This window comes from Lissotriton helveticus, chromosome 5_1 (assembly GCF_964261635.1).
Source record: "Lissotriton helveticus chromosome 5_1, aLisHel1.1, whole genome shotgun sequence".
Lineage (NCBI taxonomy): Eukaryota > Metazoa > Chordata > Amphibia > Caudata > Salamandridae > Lissotriton > Lissotriton helveticus.
The window spans coordinates 1,538,466,930-1,538,491,219 of record NC_136065.1 but is presented as its reverse complement, the minus strand read 5'-3'; the positions used below and the strand labels follow the sequence as shown (position 1 = coordinate 1,538,491,219).

At 45.4% G+C, this 24,290-nt stretch overlaps 1 protein-coding gene across 2 annotated transcripts in view; it reads right to left on the bottom strand.

Moving 5' to 3' along the window:
* Positions 1-24,290, bottom strand: part of RAB29 (RAB29, member RAS oncogene family) — a 328,586-nt gene that overhangs the window by 11,565 nt on the left and 292,731 nt on the right. For both annotated transcript variants that reach the window (XM_078644596.1, XM_078644597.1), the window contains exon 4: positions 5,828-5,949. In XM_078644596.1, coding sequence (XP_078500722.1) covers positions 5,828-5,949 — 122 coding nt within the window. The remainder of the gene's footprint in view (positions 1-5,827; positions 5,950-24,290) is intronic.

Here is a 24,290-nt window from a genome sequence, read left to right as displayed (position 1 = left end):
CCAGGAGCTTCATACACGGTCGTATTTGTATAATTTTTCTGTTTGCGACCTGTGTGGCAGTTGGATCTTGGCCGGCTTCTCGCGCCATACTGTGCACTGTTTGAAACTCAATGCATGTTCTCCAGCGCGCTCCTGCTTTGCGACGTCACAGTGCCAACTCAGCTCCGTGAGACAAGGCCACTCACTCATAAAATCTGCACTCAACCGTTTCCATGGTTACAGCATCTGGCGGCCATCTTTGATTGCAACTCCCCGTTTTCTTCAGCAATAGGTACGCTTTTATACACGCTCTCCAGTGCAAAATTAAGCAGGGTCAAGCAAGGATTGTTGAAAGCTTAAGTTAACCGTTCCTACAGCGATAGACACGCTTTGTCATCAACGTAGCCTTTGCCTATTGCATTTACCACCTTAGTTTCAGCGATAGTCACGCTTTGACATACGCCGAGAAGCTCAAACGGTTCATCGCTTCTCCCTTTCTACAGCGATAGGAATGCTTTATCATAGACTTGCCAATTGCATTTCAGCATTCTCATTTAAGCGAAAGGCACGCTTTTACAACTGCTTCACATCAGCTCTCAGTGCGATCATCCTCACATTTTCAAGCTTCAATTTACAAATAGAAAACTTGTCCTTGTTCACTTGTCTTCATTGTCTATTTGCAACAGCTATAGGCACGCTTTCACAATATTTTTTTTCTCCATCTAACTTTTTCACATTCCTCATACTTCTCTTCATGGCTTCTTCACAACAATTTCAGATACCAGTTCTATTTTTACAAACGCCTGGTAAACCTCCTCTCAAATGGGGTAATTGGTTAAAAGGTTTTGAGAACTATTTAGTTGCCATTAATGCTGCCAAATATCCTCCGGCTCGCAAAGTCACTATCTTATATGGCTATCTGGGTTTTGCAGCACAACAAGTTTTTGAAAGCCTTCCAGTTTTTCCTTCTCCTCCTGATTCAGGTGATAATTGAGATATTTACCAAGAAGCTCTTGTACGTCTCAATAAGCAATATGACGATGAATCTAGCATCGTTTTAGAATGTCATAGTTTTTTCAAACGCAAGCAGACTGTAGACGAAAGCGTGGAAGGCTACATTGCTCAACTCAGAATCCTAGACTCTACATGTGAATTTGGTCTAAGTACAGATACTTCTATTAGAGATCAATTCATCTTTGCCTGTTTTTCCAAGAAAATCCAAGAACGCTTGCTAAGTTGTAAAAATCCCACCTTAGCAGAAACAGTGGATATCGCTAAAGGCATTGAACGAGCAACAATATTGTAATTTTTTTTTCAAGAAAGCCTCTCTCAACCTAGTGTTCACACGATTGATGAAGGTTCTCATTCTTCCTCTGCTACTTGCTCTGTGGACCTTGTTAATAATTCTTTCAGACAATCAGTCAGGAAACCCACCATTTGCTATAGGTGTGGCTCAAGAAGTCATCTCGGAAATTCTCCTAATTGTCCTGCATCTGGTAAAAAATGTTCCTCGTGTAAGAAAATTAGTCACTTTTCATCTGTTTGCAGAGGTCGCAAAAGATTTACCAGAATTAATAACATTGAATTTAACGAGAATCTTGAGTTGTGTTCAAACAGACTTAATGATGTATTATTGTCCATTGAATGTGATTCTATTGAATAATCCAAAGTCAAGGGTCGTCTGTGTGAGCTAATTGTTGGTACAATTTCTCTACAAGTCAAAGCTGACTCAGGTTCACCGATCAGTATTTTGTCAGATCTAACATTCTATGCAAATTGGGGTAGTACTGTTACTCTTTGCAAATCTGATGTCAATCCCAAAGCATTTGGTGAAAAACTAGATATTTTTAGGCTACTTTCATTCCAATATTGCATGTCTCGGTAGAAACACCTTTACAAAAGTCTATGTTGCACTTAAGCGCAGAAATATTTTGGGTTGGTTGGATCAAGCCAAGATGCGTTTCATTCTCAAACCTGGTTCAGACCAACCCATTGCTTTAGGAAACATTCCACATGATTATTACACTGGTCACGAACATGGAAACTTTAATGTTGCTGATTTGTCAATACCTAATCATAAAGTTGATAACCTACTCAATCAATTTCCCAATGTTTTCCAGAACAAAGTCGGCACAGTCTTGGGCTTAAAGCAGGAAATTTGCCTCAAGCTCAACGCACAACCAGTGATCCACAAAGTTAGGCCCCTTCCCTTGAGTGCAAGGGATGAATTAAAGAAAGTGTTTTAAAAACTTGTGCGACGAGGGGGATTATTACACCCTGTGATTCATCTGAATGGTCTCCCCCATAGTTTTAGTGTGCAAAAAAATCAGGCGAGGTTAGATTATGTGCTGACTTGCGCTCCCTGAACAATAATATTGTGGATTGCGATCCATTATCCAAAATTCATGATTTACTAGCTAATTTGGGTGGGGCCACGTATCATCAGATTCCTTTGTCTCTAAAGTCTCAAGAATTAACAACTTTTATAACGCCATTCGGAGCTTACAAATACGAGACTTCCATTTGGTTTAGCTTCAGCAGCCAGCATATTCGAAAAATTAATTAATAATTTACTACAAAACATTCCTGGGGTACAAGCTTACCAGGACGACATTTTAATTTTTGCCAACGACATTTCTGAACATGATCAGATCCTTGTTAAAGTTTTAGGAGTTTTGGAGAAAGCTGGGATGACTGTCAGGCACGACAAATGCAAATTTGCTGTCCAAGAATTGGACTATTTGGGTCATTCACTTTCACCCAACGGCATAAAACCTAAGTTTTCATTAATAAAAGCCATTAGAGATGCCACGTCTCCTAAAGATAGGGATTCCCTTCGCACGTTTCTCGGTCTGGCAGAGTACTATGCCAGATTTGTTCATGGCTATGCCCAAATTGTCAAACCTTTGAGAGCGCTCACACGAAAGGGAGTAAAGTTTCCTGGTCAGACAACTTACAAAAAGTTTTTGGGCATTTAAAGAAACTCATTGAAGACTCACCAGCTCTACATCCTTTTTTGGATGGTTCGAAGCGTTTTATTACCGTTGACGCCAGCCTTACTGGTTTAGGAGCGGTCTTAGGACAATGGGTGGAAGGCAAAGAACATACTGTTGTTTTCGCATCCAGAACACTTCAACCAGCCGAAACTAGGTACAGTACAATTGAAAGAGAGGCCCTAGCTTGTGTTTGGGCCATACAGAAATTCAAACCATATATTTGGGGTTGTGAGTTTGAAATTTATACGGACCACAAACCACTAATGCACATGCTTTCTGACAGCACTTCAAACAGGGCTTCTGCAAGACTTGTTCGACTGCGGTCAAAACTTCACGAATTCCACTTTATCATCAAACATATTCCTGGGGGCAAAAATTTAAGGGCAGATTGTCTTTTCAAGAATGTCTTTAAGTGATAATTCTGTTGTTGATGATGACGTTGAATGTGTTGTTGTCGCAATTGATGCCATTGCTGAATGTCTATCCGAAATCTGAAACTGAATGGAATTCTGCGTACAACAATGATGTCACACTGTCCTAGGTTAAAGATTTTATTGTTAACAAATGGCCCGAGCGTAGAACTCTTTCTCCAGACTTAAAAGCCTTTGCAAATGTATCTGAAGAACTTTCTTTAGTCAACAACATGGTCATGCGCAATGATTTATTTTTTCCGCCTGAATCCTTACGAAATCTGATCATTCGCTCAGCTCATCAAGGACCCCTGGGTGTCGTCAAAACATGTCCACGCATCAAACAATTCTACTGGTGGCCCTCCATGGACGCACATGTCAGGAGAAAGATTGATAATTGCACACAATGTCTTCTCTCCGACAAACATTGGAAAGCTCTTTCCACTCCGTTGTGTCCTGTACCACTTTCCGCAGGTCCATGGGACAAAGTAGGTTTGGACTTTCCTGGTCCTTATGATATTTTACCTACTGAGAACAAATATCTGATTGTTTTGGTTGACTACCATACTAAGTGGTTGTACTACTCTTTCTGTAATGCAGCGTCAACTGATAATGCCATCAAATTTTTACAAACAGTGTTTGATGTTGAAGGTTTTCCCAAAACCATTGTTACTGATAACGGGACACATTTTGTTTTACAAAAGATGTGTTCTTTTCTCAAAATGCATGACATTTCTCACTTTAAGGTTGCATTGTACTCATCTAACAGGTTGGCTGAAAGGAGTAATCGAATCATCAAGGAGGGCATACAGACTGCAATCTCTTCTTGGTTAGAACCTTTCTCCTTCGTACATGACAAAGTTTGGGCATATAACACCACCCCACACGCCACCACTGGTATTGCATAATTTACTTTGCTTAGAAAAAGAAAAGTGCATACACATCTTAATCCCTGTTGGTTACATGAAAATTGTAATTTTTCATTTAATTCTCTCTATCCAAGAACATGTTAAAGTTAAACAGCATGCCATGAAATCACGCTTTGACGCAGGTAAACACTCCTTAGACCAGCCGTTACAAAAAGGGGATTGGGTACTCATCAAAAATCCGAAAAAAAGTCTTGAAAGGACAATCGCAGTTCTCTTCTCCAACGTTAGTTACACATGTCAGTAAAGGCTCCGTCCTTGTTGATAACAAAGGGTGGTGGAATAAGAGGGCTCTCATTAAGGTATCTTCCCCCTCAGGCAAATGTCATTAGAAAACATTTCTCTTCAGAGTCAGAACACTGTGACTTGTTTGATTTGATTCATGAGCAACCTTCTTCCAGTTGCGTTTTGGTACCACCCGAAACACAATTCACTCAACCCATTGCTTCTGACAATTGTGCTTTGTCTATACCTTCTTCTAGTTGCATTTTGGAAACACCTGAATGTCAACTCACTCAATCTGTTGCCTCTGACCCTTTACTATTACCTTCGGAAACCAGATGCTATGCAGCCCAGTGCTACAGACTATGGTGAATCTTTTGAGGCAACAGCAAAAAGAGCATCACGGCTCAGACAAATTTCTTGCAGATTGAGAGACTTTGTTTTGGAATAAGTAATATGCTTTTTGTGACCTCGCCATACATGCTTTTTCTTTTGTCTTAACCTTTGTACTTACTTGATAATTTTGTTGCCCTTTAAAGAGGGGAAGATGTTGTGGAGTTACATTCCTGTACCTTTTTATAATGTTGTGTTGCAAGTCGCGTGCTTCCACGCGACTCGTTCTTTTCTCATTTATGTCATTATCAGCATTCTAGAGCCCTGCCTCTTAGTCGTGAAGATTCCTTAGCAACGCCACTCTTGATGTTGGTTTCTTCACGACTGGGCGGCTCCGGTTGTGGGTGCTTTGTTACCAAAATAAATCGTGACTATTACTTCAATCAACATTTGTCCTGTATTGAATAGTGACGTTCAGAGAGGAGGAAATGGAATAGAAGAATTTTCCAACAGCCACTGCTTGGAGGGTTTGTGGTTGGAGAAGGCGCCCAACTCTGCATCCCCATTGGGGTCTACTGTTACAGTGCCTATGGCTACAGGTACTGCTATTAAGCATTTCACTTAGACCATGATATTGCGTTGCTTAGAGACACTCATGAACGAATGTGCCGGCTCATCAGTTTAACTTTGGCATTTGGCCAAATTTGAGATTTAGAGCAAATCACATGATCTCCCTGTACTTCAGAAGCTCAATTTGGAAAAACATAATATCAACAAACTGAGTGAACAACATTATTGAGCACTCCATAAACGTGTGACAATCACAACAATCTGTATTGAACAAGCATTGTGTTAGACTGCCCAGGCAGGTCTTTACAGAGCCTTACAAAACATTTAATTAAATTAACATTTGCAAAGCAATTCAGCTTTCTTACAAACTGCACCCTAGCCCAAGACTCACCTCATTGATTCATTGATATTCTTATTCTCTTTTACTGAAGTTTCTGTCCAACCAATGAACAAGTTTTCTCTGCTGAAAAGGTCAACCTCATCCTTTGTCATTGCCCAAGGGGACAGGTCACACTATAAAAAGAACAAATCACATTGATAGGAGCAGACAGGTGTATAAGAAATGCATGTGCTTTACAAATCTTCAGTTCCTTGAAACACCCACAGAAGGCACATCTTTCACACTAGAAAAAATATATTTTTCTTACTGTCCAAAACTTGTTTTAGCGAATCTGGTTTATGTGCATTACTTTCCAGGCAAATTAATCAAAGTTTGACCAAAGATGTGCTATATCTACTCAGTGGGCTTTCATCATGCCCATCAATTTTCATTGGTTCTTTCGACTGCCTTACAAAATTCCTTTCTTTTAATTGGTGAAAGGTTGCTATTTTTCCCGCCTTTGGGAGGGTTTTAATTTTCATGGCTACTATCCCTGTTACATGGCTACTACCCTTGTTACATGCCCCCCTACTCTTTTGTTTACTTATGGTTTATTCAGCGCACTCTCTCTTTGAGTTGGTCCCGTGCCATTTATGACTGGTTTTATTTATTTTTTGCCTGTTTTTTTTAATTTTATTTGACTTTTCTTACTCTATGTGCTCATCCGACCTTGTACGAACACACTCAAAGGGAGTTCAATCATTGCCATAGTACAAAATGGCATTTGTAATTTTGGTTCCATTCTGATTCTCCATTATATATAAATATTTATTTTTTAGTAGACACAAGAGTACTGGCTCCACAACCCAAACCTCGTTCCAAAGTTTCTAAGTCGCCAGTTCTGTATGTTACAGCACATCTTCTATTGAGGACTCGAGGAGAGTGCATTTGTTATTTAGCGGTGTTCCTCTTGCAAGTCTCTACCCCTGCATTGCTCTCCGTTATTTGCCTCTTCCACATCCATGCCCTTAAAGAAGCTGGTGCTCGTTGAGCAGCGACCTTGCATTTTACAACCTAAGCTCAGCTCAGCATGAGACTATTTCTGCTGGCTGAGATGCTGCTCCCCGAGATGATATGGGCCGATGAGCAGACGCTGCACAAAAGTACATGGAATACTGGTCTCCAGCCTAATTCTCCCCCTCCAGCATTATTTTTTTCTGCCTTCCCTGCTTTTACTGTGCCCAGGTTCTGCATCTATTCTTCCACCTGTCCCCTTCTTGCTCCTTCAGGTCTCGGTTTCTCTTCTCCCTCTGTCTCCCGTGGTACTCATTTCCAAGCGAGATGTTGTACAGGCAGGGGCTGAATGCACTGGGTACAGGCAAGATGAGGTTTGACTCAATGGGTAAGTCCAACAGGGTTTTATAAATGCTAATGGTTAGTTAATGATTGCCTCTGGCATCCACAAGGCTTGCTGTGTTTTGAAACTGGATTCTGAAGCCACATACTGATCAGATCACTTTAGTCCAGACCCAGATCTGAGAATAAAGCTGGCGAGATCGCGCTGGGAGTGAAATAGTGGTGTGTGTTCTATTTTTGATGCGCTCAGTGAGAGCTGAGCAATTGGTGGATCAGATTGTTTATGGTAGAATCTGAGGGATGACCTGTAGGTGCTTTTGTCTGTTGTCGTAGGTCTGCTAACATCCATGTTTAAATTGCTTGTAGTGGCGTTTGGCGAGTCTTCTATATACCAACTTGCTTGTGGCCTAGTCCGAGGGGCCTTGCATGGGGCCAGGGTGTTGACTTACAATGTGATCCAGGCATTGAAGTTAGACAATCAGTATTTGTAGAGCCCTACAATTCACCCGTGAGGGTATCCAGGCCCTCGGTTGCTGCCTGTTGAAAACCCAGGTCTTGAATCTCCTCCTGAAGATCGCCAGTGAGGATGATGTTAGGAGGAGGAGTTGGAGGCCATTCTAGAACTTGACGGTGAGGTAGGAAAAGGAACATCCTTAGCTGTGGCTTTGGCGTATGTGCGGTGTCTGTGCGAGAGCAAGTGAGGCGGAGCACAGGTCTCTGGATGGCTGGTCGAAGTTCAGGCATTGGTTCATGTATGCTGGTCCTTGGTCGTTTTGGGCTTTGTAGAGGTGCATCAATATCTTGAATTGGCATTTTTTATGGACGGGGAACCAGTGCAGGTTCATGAGGGGAGGGGTGATGTGGGTTACTTTGGCAGGTGGAGGATGAGTCTGGCCGCAGAGGTCTGTATAGTTTGGAGTCTTCTCATGAGCGTGGTGGTGGTTCCTACGTAGTACATTGCAGATGCTTGGGCTGTCAGTGTGGGAGTGGGTCCGAGTTTGGTGGGCCACCAGGTGTCAATCCAGGGGTATGTGTTGTTGCAAAACATAAGCACTTCAGTCTTGTCAGTGTTGAGCTTTAGACAGTTGGCCTTTATCTAGTCTGACATTCTTCATGCATTTGTGAAAGATTTTCTTCGTGGTGGGGGGGTCTGCTCAGAGCGAGCGGATGAGCTGGGTTCCACTGGCGTACGATAGAACGTTGAGATCGCGGATTCTGATGTCTGCTAGTGGTGTCATGTAGCTGTTGAAGAGGGTGGGGCTGATGGATGAACCTTGAGGGAAACCGCAGATGGTATTCTTGGGTTCGGAGGTGACGGGAGGGAGGCGGATTCTCTGAGCGCATTCCATGAGAAACTATGCAATCCATCTGAGCACGTCTCCCTGGATTCCGATGTGGTGCAGTCTCTTGATGAGTGTGTAGTGCAATATGGTGTCAAACGCTGCGGAGAGGTCGAGGAGGATCAGGGCCGCCGATTCTCCTGATGACTACGGTGTGAATGTTGTCAATGGCGGTGATCTTGGTGCTGTTGTTGCCATGGAAACCGGATAGTGAGGCATCTAGCAGGTGGTCTCTCTCCAGGTGCTTGGTGAGCTGCTGGCTGATGGCCTTCTCTGGAACTTTGGCAGAGAAAAGGAGCAGCGGGATGGGGCGGTAGTTCTAGAGCAGAGGTCTTCAAACTTTTTGATGCCGAGACCCCCTTGTAAAACCTTTTTAGGCGTAAGGACCCCCTTACGACAAAAGATTCTAGAAACTGGTACTCCTCATCATCAACAACTATCGACAACCATAAATGCGCCTGTTAGACCTCATCACATCCATCCATCCATCATTCATCCACCCACACTTTCACACATCCATCCATCCTTCGTCCATCCACCCTTTCATCCTTCCATCCTTACGTCCATCCTTTACCTATCCACCCATCTATTCATCCACCCACCTTTTCACACATCCATCCATCATTCATCCATGCAACCTTTTACCCATCCATCCATACATCCATCCTTCATCCATCCACCCTTTCATCCTTCCATCCATACATCCATCCACCATTTCACCTATCCATCCTTCATCCATCCACCCTTTCATTATTCCATCCATACATCCATCCACCCTTTCATCCATACATCCATCCTTCATCCACCCACCCTTTCATCCATCCATCCACCCATCATTCATCCCCCACCTTTTCACACATCCATCCATCATTCATCCATGCAACCTTTTATCCACCCATACATCCATCCTTCATCCATCTACCTTTTTGTCCTTCCATCCATACATCCTTCATCCATCCACCCTTTCATCCATCCATCCTTCATCCATCCACCTACCCTTTCATCCATCCATCCATCCACCCATCATTCATCCCCCACCTTTTCACACATCCATCCATCCTTCATCCAGCCACCCTTTCATCCATCCATTCACCCATCATTCATCCACCCACCTTTTCACACATCCATCCATGCATCCATCATTCATCCATGCAACCTTTTATCCACCCATACATCCATCCTTCATCCATCTACCTTTTTGTCCTTCCATCCATACATACATCCTTCATCCATCCACCCTTTCATCCATCCATCCTTCATCCATCCACCTACCCTTTCATCCATCCATCCAACCATCCACCCATCATTCATCCCCCACCTTTTCACACATCCATCCATCCATCCATCCTTCATCCATCCACCCTTTCATCCATCCATCCTTCATCCATCCACCTACCCTTTCATCCATCCATCCATCCATCCACCCATCCACCCATCATTCATCCCCCACCTTTTCACACATCCATCCATACATCCATCCTTCATCCAGCCACCCTTTCATCCATCCATTCACCCATCATTCATCCACCCACCTTTTCACACATCCATCATTCATCCATGCAACCTTTTTATCCATCCATACATCCATCCTTCATCCATCTACCTTTTTGTCCTTCCATCCATACATACATCCTTCATCCATCCACCCTTTCATCCATCCATCCTTCATCCATCCACCCACCCTTTCATCCATCCATCCATCATTCATCCATGCAACCTTGTATCCATCCATCCATCCTTCATCCATCTACCCTTTTGTCCATCCATCCATACATACATCCTTCATCCATCCACCCTTTCATCCATCCATCCACCCACCTTTTCACATATCCATCCATCCTTCATCCATCCATCCACCCTTTCATCTTTACATCCATCCACTCATCATTCATCCACCCACCTTTTCACACATCCATCCATTCATCCTTCATCCATCCATCCACCCTTTCATCTTTACATCCATCCACTCATCATTCATCCTCCCACCTTTTCACACATCCATCTATTCATCCTTGCATCCACCCACCCACCCTTCATCCTTCCTTCCATCCATACATTCATCCTTCATCCACCCACCTTTTCTGTGCCTCTCTCATGGGGGTGGGGTCAGTATCTCTCTGGTCCTCTTCCTTCTTCTTCCTCTCTCATGGGAGGGAAGCTCTGTGCTTCCCTGCTTGGGGGGGGGGGGGGGGGGGGGAGCAGACAGGCTGTATAAACACCTCACCGAGAAGAACAGTCTCAGGCACATTTCTCCTGCACAGGCGCCAGGTATGAGGGCTCGTGAGACTTGAACCAATGACTGTAATGTCCTTCTGCTGTTTACTATGTGTGTTTGTAAAGTGCTCTGATACCTACGGGTTAAGCTAGCGCTATATAAAACTTTAAAAATAAAAATAAACCCCACAGCTAAGTCCATTGATTGAACTCAAAGGGCTACCTCCCCCAGACCCCCCCCCCCCCCCCATTTCCCAGCACGTGTAAGTGAGCCCGGCTGAAACAGCTTCAGGACACACAGAAAGGCACACCCGAGTACTTCACAGGTCTTCAGAAGACCTTTACTTGTTAATGAGGCGTGAATTAGGCCTCCGCCGTGATCACCCGGCCTCAATCAGCCTGACGCCAGGAACTGCTGCACGCTCCAACAGAATCTGCGACCCCCTTCCCAGGACTCCACGACCCCCCTGGGGGTCGCGCCCCACAGATTGAAGACCCCTGTTCTAGAGTATGCTCGGGTCGGTGGCGAGTTTAACATTTTTTAAAAATGTATGTGTCTTGTAAAGCGCACTGCTACCCTGAGGCGTCGTGGCGCTGTAGACCGCTGGGGAACCTGTCCTGGCTATCCCTGTGAGATGGTCCCTAACTGGGTATCTCCAGGGTGAAACCAGGCATCCCCGGCGAATGTGGGGGTCGTTGTAGAGATGAGGCAAGCTAATGCCCAGAGTTGCCGAGTGTGATCCCTGGTTAGAGTAGGCACCGAGGCGAGAATTATCGAGTCCGCTGACCCTGGTCCACGACCCTGCCGCGTCAGGAGTGGAACCCTGGTCCCGGGCTGTTCTCTGCTTCCGGGTCTGCCGCCTCTAACCAGTGAGCCACACCACTCCACTATATAATCCAAATAATTTCTGTTCAGTAGATTAAAGCAGTTTATCACATTATGACATTCCCATACATATGGCCAACAGTGCCTGGGAGACCAGGCCTCAAAAAATCCACTCACAATTGCGAGTGAAATTTTAGCAAGTTGAGCTATTTTTTAGCACTTACGCGACCCTGCTGGCTAGTAAACTTAAACTGGAAGAAACTGGTGTTCTGTTCCTTGAGAAAATGAATGAGCAATTAAAAAGCCTTTAAATATTGCATCATCTTGACACATTTGCCAACTGCTCAAGGACAGAGGTCAAATGTCAGTTTGTCTTTTTACTAATTGTTGCTCATGAGTTCCTGGAAAATGGTGTTTAGTTGTCTCTCTTTTTACAGTTAATGCATTTTATCAAGTGAGCTATTTGACAATAATTGTGTAACAAAATGCAGTACAATGTCTGTTTTTTCTCTCTAAAACGGATATTTAGGCAGCTTGTAAATGAATAGTACAAGTAGATCAGAAATTATGAAAACTTTTTTTCTGTAATTCAGAAGTGTGATGCAAATAAAGATTTAAATTAGAGGAAAACAAATCAGAACACTCTACTTGGTGATGTGCAAAGACAAATATCTGCAGAACTTTATTTCCAAACATTGTACACTGTATAGTTTTAAAACCACAAGTCTGTTAGAAATTCTGTGGCCAGTTCAATGTTAAAACTGCTGATTCCACATTACAGTTGGCTGCTTCTTTATGCTTTAGTGATGTATTTATTAAAAGTGATAGTTTTTAAACATGATGTGAGAGACATTCCTGGCCAAGCCCTGATGACAATGCATTTAATGAACTAAGAGGCAAGTCTGCAGTCAAGCCTATGTAATATGTGGCTAAATTTGCATTCTACATGGAGCTAATGTTTAGCCTAATAAATCAAACAAAAGTGTTTTCTGTACAGCAGACATGTTGCACTGGCGTATTTGAAGGTGCTTTCATATGTGATAAAGAAGAAAATAGCGTCTCAGTGCATTACAATACTTGCCCAGGATCACATCATTTGAAACCAGTTTATGGGTCAAGAGCATTATAATTAGGTCGAGTAGATTATTTAAGTCACTAGACCTGCAGGTCTAGTAAAAATGTTTGAATTTTTCGAGCCCTGGAGACCATTAACAAGTTTTGATCGAAACCCAAGAGGGTGACAGTTCTCGCTGTGCCCTGGTTACTCTGCGCCCTTGTGCGCCTGAGACACCTTTGTCACAGCCGCCGGGATGACACATGAACTTCCCCTGTACATATTCCATTTCCCCAAATTCTTTCCCACTTCCGGGAACAGTCTCTACTTTCATACACTGTCTTTTCTGCCACCATGCACCAGTCCATGTCTCTCTTCCAGTCCCCAAGAGTTGGTGCGGGCTACGCACCCCACAATCGAGCTATTTTTCGCTTAGCGATCATCATGTCCAAAGTTACCCAGGACTGGTCAGCCCGCACTAGGTCTGTGGCCTTCCATTCATTAAGATGGCACCACTTAGCCGATAGTGACAGGGTCACACCAAAGACCTCATTCATACACGGCACCACCATTTCCAAATAGGACTGAATCTTTGGGCCTTTTCAAATCATATGACAAAAATTACCTTCTTGCCCACAATGTCTGCGGCATATTGCATTCAGCCTCCTACCCATTTTTACCAATGTGTTGCAGGACATGTAAATTCTGTAGAGTATTTTGAGCTGCGCCAGTCGTAAACGTGTCCTAATGGCAACCTCTCCGGGTGAAGCCAAGGCCTCTGGACAGACCTCTTCTTGCATATCAATTAAATCCAATTCCCTGCGTTCCGGTAATTGCAGAAGTATATGAGGGGAGTTATTAATATGTTTCTGGTATGTGAGGGAGGTCACTTTACTGGTGAGGTGTTCTTCCAATAATCTATTTTCTAGTGGCAATGACTCTGGAAGGTCCTCCCTGCGGGGTAGCACCACCTACAGAGAATGGCGAATTTGTATGTATCTGAAGGTTTCAGATGGAGCAAAGTTTTAAGTCTTCTGCAAATCGGGAAAGGGAGATACCCTTGCGCCAGAACAAAGTTCCCCCACTGTAGAAAGCCCAATTAGGTCCCATTTGTCAACTTTACCAGGGCGATGCACAGGGGGCCACCGTCCCACAACAGGGTCCTGATCTCACCCTCTATCACCTTGAAATAGGTATCAGGCACAGAGAACAGAGTGTTCTGCAAAACAGAGAAAGCGCAGTAGCACCATACTTATGAACAGTTCCACTCTTCCCAATAGGGATATCAGGAGAGACCTCCAGTGATGGACATCGCTTTTGAGGTGGATCAGAGGGCTTTGCAGTTTCTGGCCACAAATACATCGGGGTTTGTGGTGATGAAGTCCAGATGGCGGCGGGTTTCTTGAGGAGGGGTCGGTGGGTGCTTCTGAGTGGATTGAGCTCATGATGGCTGAGGTGTTTTGTGAGGGGATCAGTTCCCAAGCAGTGAGTGGCATCCATTGGAGAGAGCAGGCTGTGGAGATTGGTGGGTTGGGGATCGGAGTCCTGGTAGATGGTGTATATTTTGTTGTGGAAATGGTTCACAAGAGCCTTGCCGAGTTCCTGTGAGGTGGGGCGTTGTGTTCTTGGATGTCGTTGGGCAGCAGAACTCGGACAATGAACAGTCCCTTGATTTGGTTGGTGCTTGCTTCAATGCGGACTGTTAGGGCTGTCCTTTTTATGTCTGAGTCTTTGGTGGTATTTGCTAAAGGCTGACTTGAAGGTTTCTCTGTCTGTGGTGTCTCTGCGGGTGCCAACTCCTTTCCAATTGTTTGCAGCTGCGTTTCATTGTTCTGAGCTCTGGTGTGTGCAAGCTGGCTTGTTTGGGAAGATCTGTGGGTCTTGGCTGGTTTGGTGGGAGCGACTAGGTCGATGGCATTTGTGATCCAGGTGGTGAAGCTCTGATAACTGCTTGTTCCAGGTCGGTTACATGGATGGGCTAGGTGGAGTTGAGGGCATCCGTCCATTGGGTCCGTGTCACTTTGTTCCAAATGCGGAAGGAGGAGGTCTTCTGTATACCAACTTGGTTGTGGTCTAGTCCTGATGGCCTTGGTTGTGGCCAGGGTGTTGATGTACATGGTGGTCCTGGCGCTAAAGTTAGTATGGTTATTGTAAGACAATAATAAAAATGATGGCTGAGTCAGAAGGCGCACTCAACTGCTCTAGTGTAATAAGGAGTATATGTCTTACTTGTTTAGTGTTCAAATATCTTCTGGCGCTGAGGAGGAAAAAGAGCCATCCATTCTTTCTCAATTGGAAAAAAACAGAAGTTAACAAAAAAAGGGCCTCCAAGCACACAGAAATCCAAAGTTGAGGTTGTGGTTTCAACAGTTCTTTTATTCCATTCCTATTGTACAAGCCCCTTCGCCAACACGTGTTTTGTCTCTGGCCTGTTCCAGTCACAGCAGACTTCATCAGGGCTTTACATGTACAACAAAGGCATAATCTATTCAGGAGGAACATCTAAATTAATTAATTTACCTGCCACCTGGGTCAGCTGACCCCAAAGGTTCACCATGTGTTTGATACTCAAAATACACATCTATTACTTTCTGGGTGATTCCCCACCACAACACGTGGTTTACAGAATTAAATAACTTTGCATGTTTAAGTTAGAGCACACTTGTTATTTATAGCACATGTCACCAAGTGGGTGACCTCCCACCAAAATACGTAGTGAACTTAACAAATATCACTGTATAATGCAACATGGTTCTACACCACACCTCTGCCAAACACGTGGTGAACCTTTGGGGTCATCTGACCCAGGTGGCGGGTACTTTAATTTGTATAGATGCTCCTCCTGAAAAGATTATGCCTTTGTTGTGGCTGGTGGGTAGAATTGCAGACGGACCAGTTTTCTTTTGGAATCCTACTCTAGTTTCACAGTGTGAATTTCAGTGGAGCCGTTCTGAGGTGGTGAGGGATAGGTATGTTGAATTGACGAGCATAAGATCAACCCAGGTGAGAGGTGTGACTTTGTTCAACAGGAGGTTGTTGAAGATAGGGTTCAGTAGTTGTCTGGTGGGGTTATTCACTCATTGGGTGAGTGAGATGATTTTTGATCTTTCAGGAGGTTGTTCCTGTTGGGGGTGGGGGGGAGGTTAGGTGCTCCTGATGGTAGTTTAGATCGCCAAGGAGGATGAAGGCTCTGTGGTAGAGTGCCAGAAGAGCAACAAAGTCTGCAATGGTGCTGCGCAATCCAGGTGGTCAGTAGATGAGGGTGCTGCTCATGGTGCAGTTAATAGTGAAGTGAAGTTTGAGGGTCAGATGCTCCATTACTGTTGCTGGTGTTCACCGAGGTGGCAGAGTATCGGATGGTCTCTTAGTTCGTCGATTCCGTCCCCCTTAAGATCTTGTATACGTTAGGTCATTGCTTTAGCAATGTCGGGGGCAGGTTGGAAATCAGCCTGGTTTCGGTCAGGAAGAGTAGGCCTAGTAAGAAGTCATACAAGGAGGTTCCAGACTTCAGTGGCATGTGTCGTGAGGAAACGGGTGTTGAGGAGAGGGCATGACAGGGATGGGTATGGGATGGGTGGGTAGGTGGTGGGGAGTCAGGTCATGTGTAGGTTGATTCGAGGGCAGCGTGTGCGGGGAAGTGCAGGAAAAGTGGCAGGTAGTGTAGGAAACGGTGTCTTCAAGGTTGGCTGGCGAGGCCCCGCAGCAGTGCTAAGAGCTGTGCCCAGGGTTCAGGGCATGGAGGACTGCAATGGAGTGTCATCTGGAGGAGCGGTGATGGGAAGAGGACCCGGAGTCCTGACCTTTGTAGTCGGACGCACCTGAAGTGAGACAGACCTCGACATTTTGGGACCAGGAGCGCCTGGGAAAGGGCTCCTAACACACGCTACGTATTTTTAATCTTAAAACTGCATTTTTTATTTAAAAACTATCCTTTTAAAAAGTCACTGAGCACAATCTTCTGTCAACCACTCACCCTAAACTGCACGTATTCTCCGGTCCACCGCCGACTAGCGGATTGAGTGGAGAGAATACAGGGAGGAGGGGCACACAGAAAGTGATTACTACTTCCGGCTTCTCGGAGGAGTCAGCGGTCTAGCAGCTAATTTCTCCCCTTCAAAAGCAGGATGCCTCTCTCCACGCGCAGTGGGTGCACTGCTGGCGCGCCAAAGGCAAACCCGTCTGTGCCCGCCCACGGCCGGCCAGGGCCAAAACCCCTGCCCGATCACACACCCACATCAGGGGCTACAGCCCCAACTCTCTTCTTAATTTAAGAAGAATAACATCGGATCCATGCCTCCACTCATGGAATCTAGCGGATGCTCACACTGACTTTCAGTTCCACGCAGCTACCCACAATAAAAAACTGAGCTAAACATGTACCTCCTTAATTGTAGATCTCTCCCCAAACATGCTACGGAAATCTCCTTGCTCTTAGAGGAGCTCAACTTGGATGTCTTATACCTAACAGAGACTTGGCTCACTACAGAATCAGAACCCAATCTTATTCAAGCTCTACCCCAAGGGTATCAGATACTTCGGGAAGACCGCAAAACAGGAAAAGGGGGTGGCCTAGCAATCACTTATAAAGATTGTTATAAGAAGTGCCGCAGCTCTTCCAACTCGATACCAGACTGAGAGTCTCTCTTTCGATATAGACTTCTCCCCCACCAGCACCTGCTCTGGGACACCTATATCGCCCACCCAGAACCCTGAAACAATTCCACAATGCCCTTCCCTCCATCATAGCATGCAGCCCATTCAACTACACTCTTCTAGGGGATCTTAACATCCACTTTGACGATACCTATGACCATACTGACCTAGAACTAACAGCCTCTCTGCACTACAATTGAACCAACTTGTGCGCTCACCAACCCACGTCAAAGGCCACCTGCTTGACCCTATTTTTAGTAACTGCGAGGATCTCATAGTGGGCTCTCCCTCCCCCCTCCCGTGGATGGACCACTTCCTGATCCCCTTCACTTGGAACACCACAGATCCACCCCCCTCCCAATATAGCTGCATGTAGGGAACGTAACTGGGCAAAACTCCCCCTAGAGAACTGGCAGACAGTTCTGGAAACCTCCAGACCCACCAATATTTCTGATCCTTCTCTAGCCAATGTGAACTACAATAGCTGGATCTCCAATTCGTTAGATTCCGTACTCCCCGTGAATCACACCAAACCGAAGCACCACACAAAGACTGCCCTCTGGTATTCCTCCAAATTTCGGGAGATGAAACGTGTATGTAAAAAGCTTAGAAAGGAAATGGCGCTAGGACTATTCCCCTTCAAGAAAAATCGCATACAGGGAAGGGATAAGGTCCTACATACACGAAATTAAAACCACTCAATCTAATTTCTTCGCGGAAAAAATCAATGCAGCTGCCTCCAAGCCAAAAGAAATATATCATATTGCAAAAACCCACCTCAAGCTTCCCGAAAAACCCCCTTCCTCTCACAACGCGCAAACCCGCTGCAACGACCTGGCAGACTTCTTCTTCCAAAAAAATCCAAAGTATTTACACTTCCTTTTCCTCCACTCATACTGACCCCCCACCCACCGCATCACCTGAATCAGGCACTCTGTCCCAGACCACCCTCGAAGTCATTCCTCCCCTCGACCCCAAGATGCTCGACTCCATCATGCATCAGGTAAAATCCGGCTCCCCCAACGACCGGGCACCCCCGCGCACTCTGCTTTTGAGTCACTACCAATATCCTCCCTACCATTCTGGACCTGCTTAATGCCTCTCTATCCACAAGCACTGTCCCGCTTCTCTGGAAGCGGGCCATGGTTCTCCTCAAAAAGCCCAATTTAGACCAGGATAACCCTAGTAACTATCGACCAATCTCCTTGCTGCATTGCTGAGCAAAATCTTAGAGAAACATGTCAACATGGTGTTGACAGAGTTACTGGAGACCAACCATCTACTCGACCCCTCCCAGACGGGATTCCGTTCCATGCATGGGACCGAAACAGCCCTGGTCGCAGTGATGGAGGAGGCCAGGAAGATCCTGGATCAGGGCGGATCAGCATCAATCATCCTCCTCGACCTAAGTGCCGCCTTCGACACTGTAAACCACAAAACCCTACTAAACTGACTCACTAGTTTAGGAGTCTCAGGGAAAGCAATCACCTGGTACGAATCCTTCCTCACCAACCGCTCATTCCAGGTTTTCGAGGATGACACCATCTCCCCCAGCAAGCCTCTTGGCTGTGGGGTACCGCAGGGCTCTTCCTTGAGCCCCACGCTATTTAATATGTACATGAGCTCACTAGCTGAGGTAGTCCGTCCGTTCGGGATAAAAATCATCACTTATGCCGACGATACTCAGCTAGTGGTGGCTCTCAACCAGTCAGACACATACACAGCACACAATAACTTGAGGGACTGCTTAGAAGAAGTCACCAAATGGATGACGTCCTTATCTCTTAAATTAAACGATGACAAAACTGAGCTAATGCTCCTAGGCAACCCCCCCACCTCCATGATCAACTCACTCTGGCCCACCTGCCTTGGCTCTCCCCCCACACCAAAGGACACAATAAAGAGCCTTGGCATCTGGTTGGATAAATGCCTTAATTTTAACAGCCAAGCAGCCAAACAATCAGCCACTTGCTTGGGGCTACTCAGGCTTCTTCGGAAGATCCTACCCTTCCTGCCTTTCCAGGCAAGACAGATTATGGTTCAAGGTCTAATTCTGTCCCGGCTTGACTTCGGAAACGCCCTCTACCTAGGAGCCCCAGAAAACACCCTACGCAAGCTTCAGATCATACAAAATTGCACTGCCCGAACACTGCTCCAGATTCCCCGTCGCCTTCCAGCTACAACTGGTCTAAGAAGCCTTCACTGGCTTCCAGTCAGGAAAAGAATCAATTTCAAGACCCTCTGCCTCGCCCACCAAGGATTCTGGAAAACAGGGGCTGTTATCAATCACTCTCTGATCACCCCCTACCACCCGAACAAACAGCACCGCTCTGCATCCTCTCCCCTTGCCACAGTCCCTAGGATCAAGAAATCCAGAAGTGGAGGCTGGTTATTCGCTTACAACTCGGCCAAGTTCTGGAACTCCCTCCCCCTCCATCTGCGCTCTGAGCCTAACCTACTCCTGGTTCCGCAAACACTTAAAACCTTCCTCTTCAATAAAACCGAATAAATCCTAAATGGTTTTTCACCTGCAGGTGTCGTCTGAGGCGCTAGGACGCCTGAGGGTAGCTATCGCGCCTTACAAATGATCTTTTCATTTCATTCCATTTCACTCTGTGGCCACCATTAAGTAGGAGCGGGAGGAGAGGAGGAATTCCGGGAGTGGTGGGTGGGCTGGAGATAGGGGTGGGAAGCAGGAAGGAAAGCCATTGAGGTTAAGTGCGCACAGGGGAAGCCAGGGAGGGGAAAAAAGCAGTGAAAGAATGCTTGCAGTTAAAGGGGAAAGAGGAAGCAAAAGAGGACGAAAAGGAGGCAGTTATAGCAGCTGCATGAGGCAAAAGCAGGCAGGCAGAAGCAAATGGATAAAGGAAGACATGAAGCAAATAAAGAGAGGCAAGATCCCCTAAAAGATGGCAGAAGTCCAAGCTGGCAACAAGAGCAAATAAGAGCGAAAAAGGTCAAAGGTGGAAAAGATGCAAAGGGCGAGTAAGTAAGCACAAGGCCATAGAACGAGTGAGCAAGCAGAAAGGTAAAATGACAAAGAATGGGTGTGAAGGAACAAGGTCAAACTGGCTAATAGGCAAAAGTATGAGCAAGAGAGGAAAAGGACAAGTGGGGAAGAGGCAACAATTGAGTGAGAGCCAAAGGTCAAGGATGCAAAGATGAATAACGGGGGAGCAAGAAGATCAAAGAAAAAGAGGTCAAAGGGTAAAGACCGCAACGAAAGTGGAGAACAGGTGAGAAAGCAGGGGTGCAAGAGAGATAGGAAGAGGTCAATGAAAAAAGTATCTGGAGGAGGAGCAAGGCGGGATTGCTTTGCTCCTGTGATAGATCTGGGTCCAAAAGGGCTAGCCCTGGTCTGGAAATTGGGCACAAGAGGCACAGACAGGGCCAGGCACAGCATGCTTAATTGCTGCTCTGCGCTGCAGCTGCCATTAAATAGGAGTGGGAGGGGCAGGAGTTCAAAGGTGGTGGGCGGGCTGGAGCAAGTGACAGGAAGCAGGAGGAACTGCAGCGCAGCAGAAGAAGCGGGAAAGGCAGCTGCAGGGGGCATAGAGAGAGCGCAGGGGGAATAAGAAGGCTTGTGAATTAAGAGGATGTAGAAGTAGAAGAAAATAAGGAGGTAAGAGTGGATGCAAGGGGCAAAAGCTGGCAGACAGAGGCAAAAGGATAAAGAGACAAAAATCAAATAAAAAGGCAAAAGTTCCTAAAAGAGGGCAAAAGATCAAAGTCGCAACGAGAGCAAGTGAAAGAATAAAAGGTCAAAAGTGGCAAAGAACGAGTGAGAGACTAAGAGGCAGGGCACAAGTCTAAAATAAAGGAAAAAACTGGGGGACTGACCTAGTTAATGCAAGTGGCATCACGGCACGTAACATCACGGCGTGTGACATAAAGGGCACGTGACATCACGGCATTTGACATCAAAGCACAAGACAAAACAGAAAGTGGCATCATAATAAGTGGCATCATAATAAGTGACATCAGATCTTAAGCCCTCAAATATATGTTTAGCAGGTCTATCATGAGTACATTTGAGCCGATTTCGAGTATACTTGCAAACCCTCCTGATTTAGGCAGAAGATTCACACTTTTGTAAGTTACACATAAACCAGTGTTGCCCTCTGTCAGTGTAAAGCTTCCTCTACCCATTGTGCTTTAAAAGAAAAAATAGTGGCACTTAAATTATTTGAACGCCTCCTCATGGGTAGAAAGCACTATATAAATTACATTTATTTTGTTTAAATACAGGATCACACCAACAGATCTGACATTCTTACAGTGCATGCATATCTCCGAAAACAGGGACTGAACAAAGTGAAAAGCTGCCTTTCAAGTATGTGTGATGTGCTAACAAGGTGAGCCTTTGTTTCCCACCTGCAGCGTTTGCTTCTAGGAGTAAAGCTCCTGACTGCTCCCAGCCACGAGACTCCAACAGAAGGAGGCCTGATGACTCCTCAGATTCGGCCTTTGTTATGGGCCCAGCAGGAGTCTGAACTAAGAAAGCCCCCTCCCCGCCTGCACGTTGCTGTGGATCAAAAGCAAGGAACTAAGCAGGCGCTGCTGAATGTGTCCTGGTGTTTGCAAATTACACCGGGACGAATTCAGCGTATCTTTCAGTGGGGCTCAACTTCTTGGCAGAGTGGGCGGCTTCTACCCTGTGAAAATAGTGGGTGGACACGGTCCACCCGCGTGTACCCCCAATTCGAGCCCTGCTAAGAGGCAACATGTTAAAGAGGCAGGAGTACAAGTGAGAGAGCAAAAAGTCAAGGAGGCAAAGATTGAGAGGGAAAGCAATAAGATTAATGAAAAAGATGTTGAAGGGTAAAGTCAGCAGAGAAAGTAGAACATGTTAAAGCAGAGGTGCAAGTGAGAGAGAGCAAGAGGTCGAAGAAGAAAGGAAAGAAGTACAAGGATGAGAAGCAGCATACCTCACTACAGCAACTGAGCTTGATCTATGCCTGGTCAGAGAACCGGGCACTGGCAACTGGTACGTAGCGCAGGCAAGGCCATGCAGAGCTGGCCTAATGTTTTTACTCGCAGGACAGAAAAAAACACTGCAAAGGTCACATGTTCATTAAGTGACCAAGTCCTGCATGGATATCATCCTGGAAAGTACTCATTCGGGATGACTTTCTCTCTGCTATGCACCCAAATGAGTACTCAAGGGCAGAAAAGGGGATGCAGGCAACGTCATGAGGAGGAGAAGCAGAAACTGTGCCCCCAGAACAACAGCAAGCACAGGAGGCAAGGATCACCAGCTGCAGTATCTGTGATATACTACAATCAGTGCATGAAGATTTGTTCTTGAGAGTGGACCATATTTGTTGTTTGTCAAACAATGCGGATTTGCATCGTAAGAAGAATCACACAAATCCATAGCATCTTTAAAAAAAAATATTAAAAAAATAAAGTTCAACTGTTTTAAAAGAAAAAAGTTCCAAAATACGAACATTAAAAAACAGCAAAGCTAAAAATTATGTATGCATCTCGTGAAAAAAAAGCAATTTAAGTGCAAGTAGTTGTGACAAAACGTCACCTAAAAACCACAAGGGCAATGAAATTCGCCAGTTATACGGTAAACTAACTATAACTGGTGCTCTAATCATACACTGCTCATGACCTCACATATGACATCAGTGACAGCATGTTAAATGACATCCCTGAGGACATCTCAGACAGTATCATTGATGACATACCCGATGAAATCATCCAATACAATAGACATTACATTCATGGACATCTTTAATATATATATTCTCTGCAATGAGCTGTTATGGACTTACCGTTTGGGTTATTCCTTTGATATAATATAGTGAAAAAAAGGGTGCTGTGTAGATTATTATCGGTCATCTGTGTTCATTTGCAATGTCTTGTTTTGTAATAGGATTTTTATGTAACGGTTAAATAGCTACCAAGTGCATTGTGCTTCATTACATTTTGCAAAAACAACAGGTGATGGACAGAATGCAGAACATTGTCATACATTCACCCTAGTACAGATATCTGGGCCTAAATCCATCGTTTTTTTGCGCACCATGCCCTTCCAGTTTGAACCCAGCCATATGCAAATCAGTCTTAACCGTGTGCCCCATGGGAACAGTCCAGCCCGAACTGCCAAGCCAGGTCCTCTCTGGACTGGAAACAAGCATCCAAGGACCGGTTTCGGGCTTTCAGCCCTCATCAGCCTGGATAGCTTGATTCCAGTGGCATGGAGAGCACGGGACTCACGTCTGAGCATACCCGTCCCACTAGGGGTGACAAAAGCAAAAACAGGTGATGGTCAGAATGGATGGATTTCTTTTTTTCTTTTTTTTTTCGGAGTTCTATATAGCGCGAACTAGAACCGAACCGAATCAGTTATCAGAGCGCTTTACATAGCACCAGTTACGTTACATGAGGACACACTTTCATTTTTTTAGGCACGGGGAGATTAAGTGATTTGCCCAGAATCACAGGGGGTTTTTTGGCGTCGTTACCGAGACTCGAACCCAGATCCCCAGGTCCGAGGTCCAGCGCCTTAGCCGTCAGGCCAACCCCTCTCCCCATTTTAGGCCCAGATCTCTGTACTGGGGTGAATGTATGACATTGTTCTGCATTCTGTCCATCAACTGTTGTTTTTGCCTTTGTCAGCCCGAGTGGGATGGGTATGCTCACACGTGAGTCCCATGCTCTCCACACCACTGGAGTCAAGCTATCCTGGCTGAAGACGGCTGATAGCCAGAAACCGGTCCTAGGATGCTTGATTCCGGTCCAGGAAAGACATGGCTTGGCAGTTCGGGCTGGACTGTTCCCATGAGGCACAGGGTCAAGGCTGATTTGCATATGGCCATGTCTGAACTGGGGTGGTGTGGAGTACAAATAAAACGATGGATTTAGGCCCAGATCTCTGTACTTGGGTAAATGTATGACATTGTTCTGTATTCTATCCATCAACTGTTGTTTTTGCCTTTGTCACCCCGAGTGGGATGGGTATGCTCAGACGTGAGTCCCATGCTCTCAACACCACTGGAGTCAAGCTATCCTGGCTAAAGACGGATGATAGCCAGAAACCGGTCCTAAGATGCTTGATTCCGGTCCAGGAAAGACATGGCT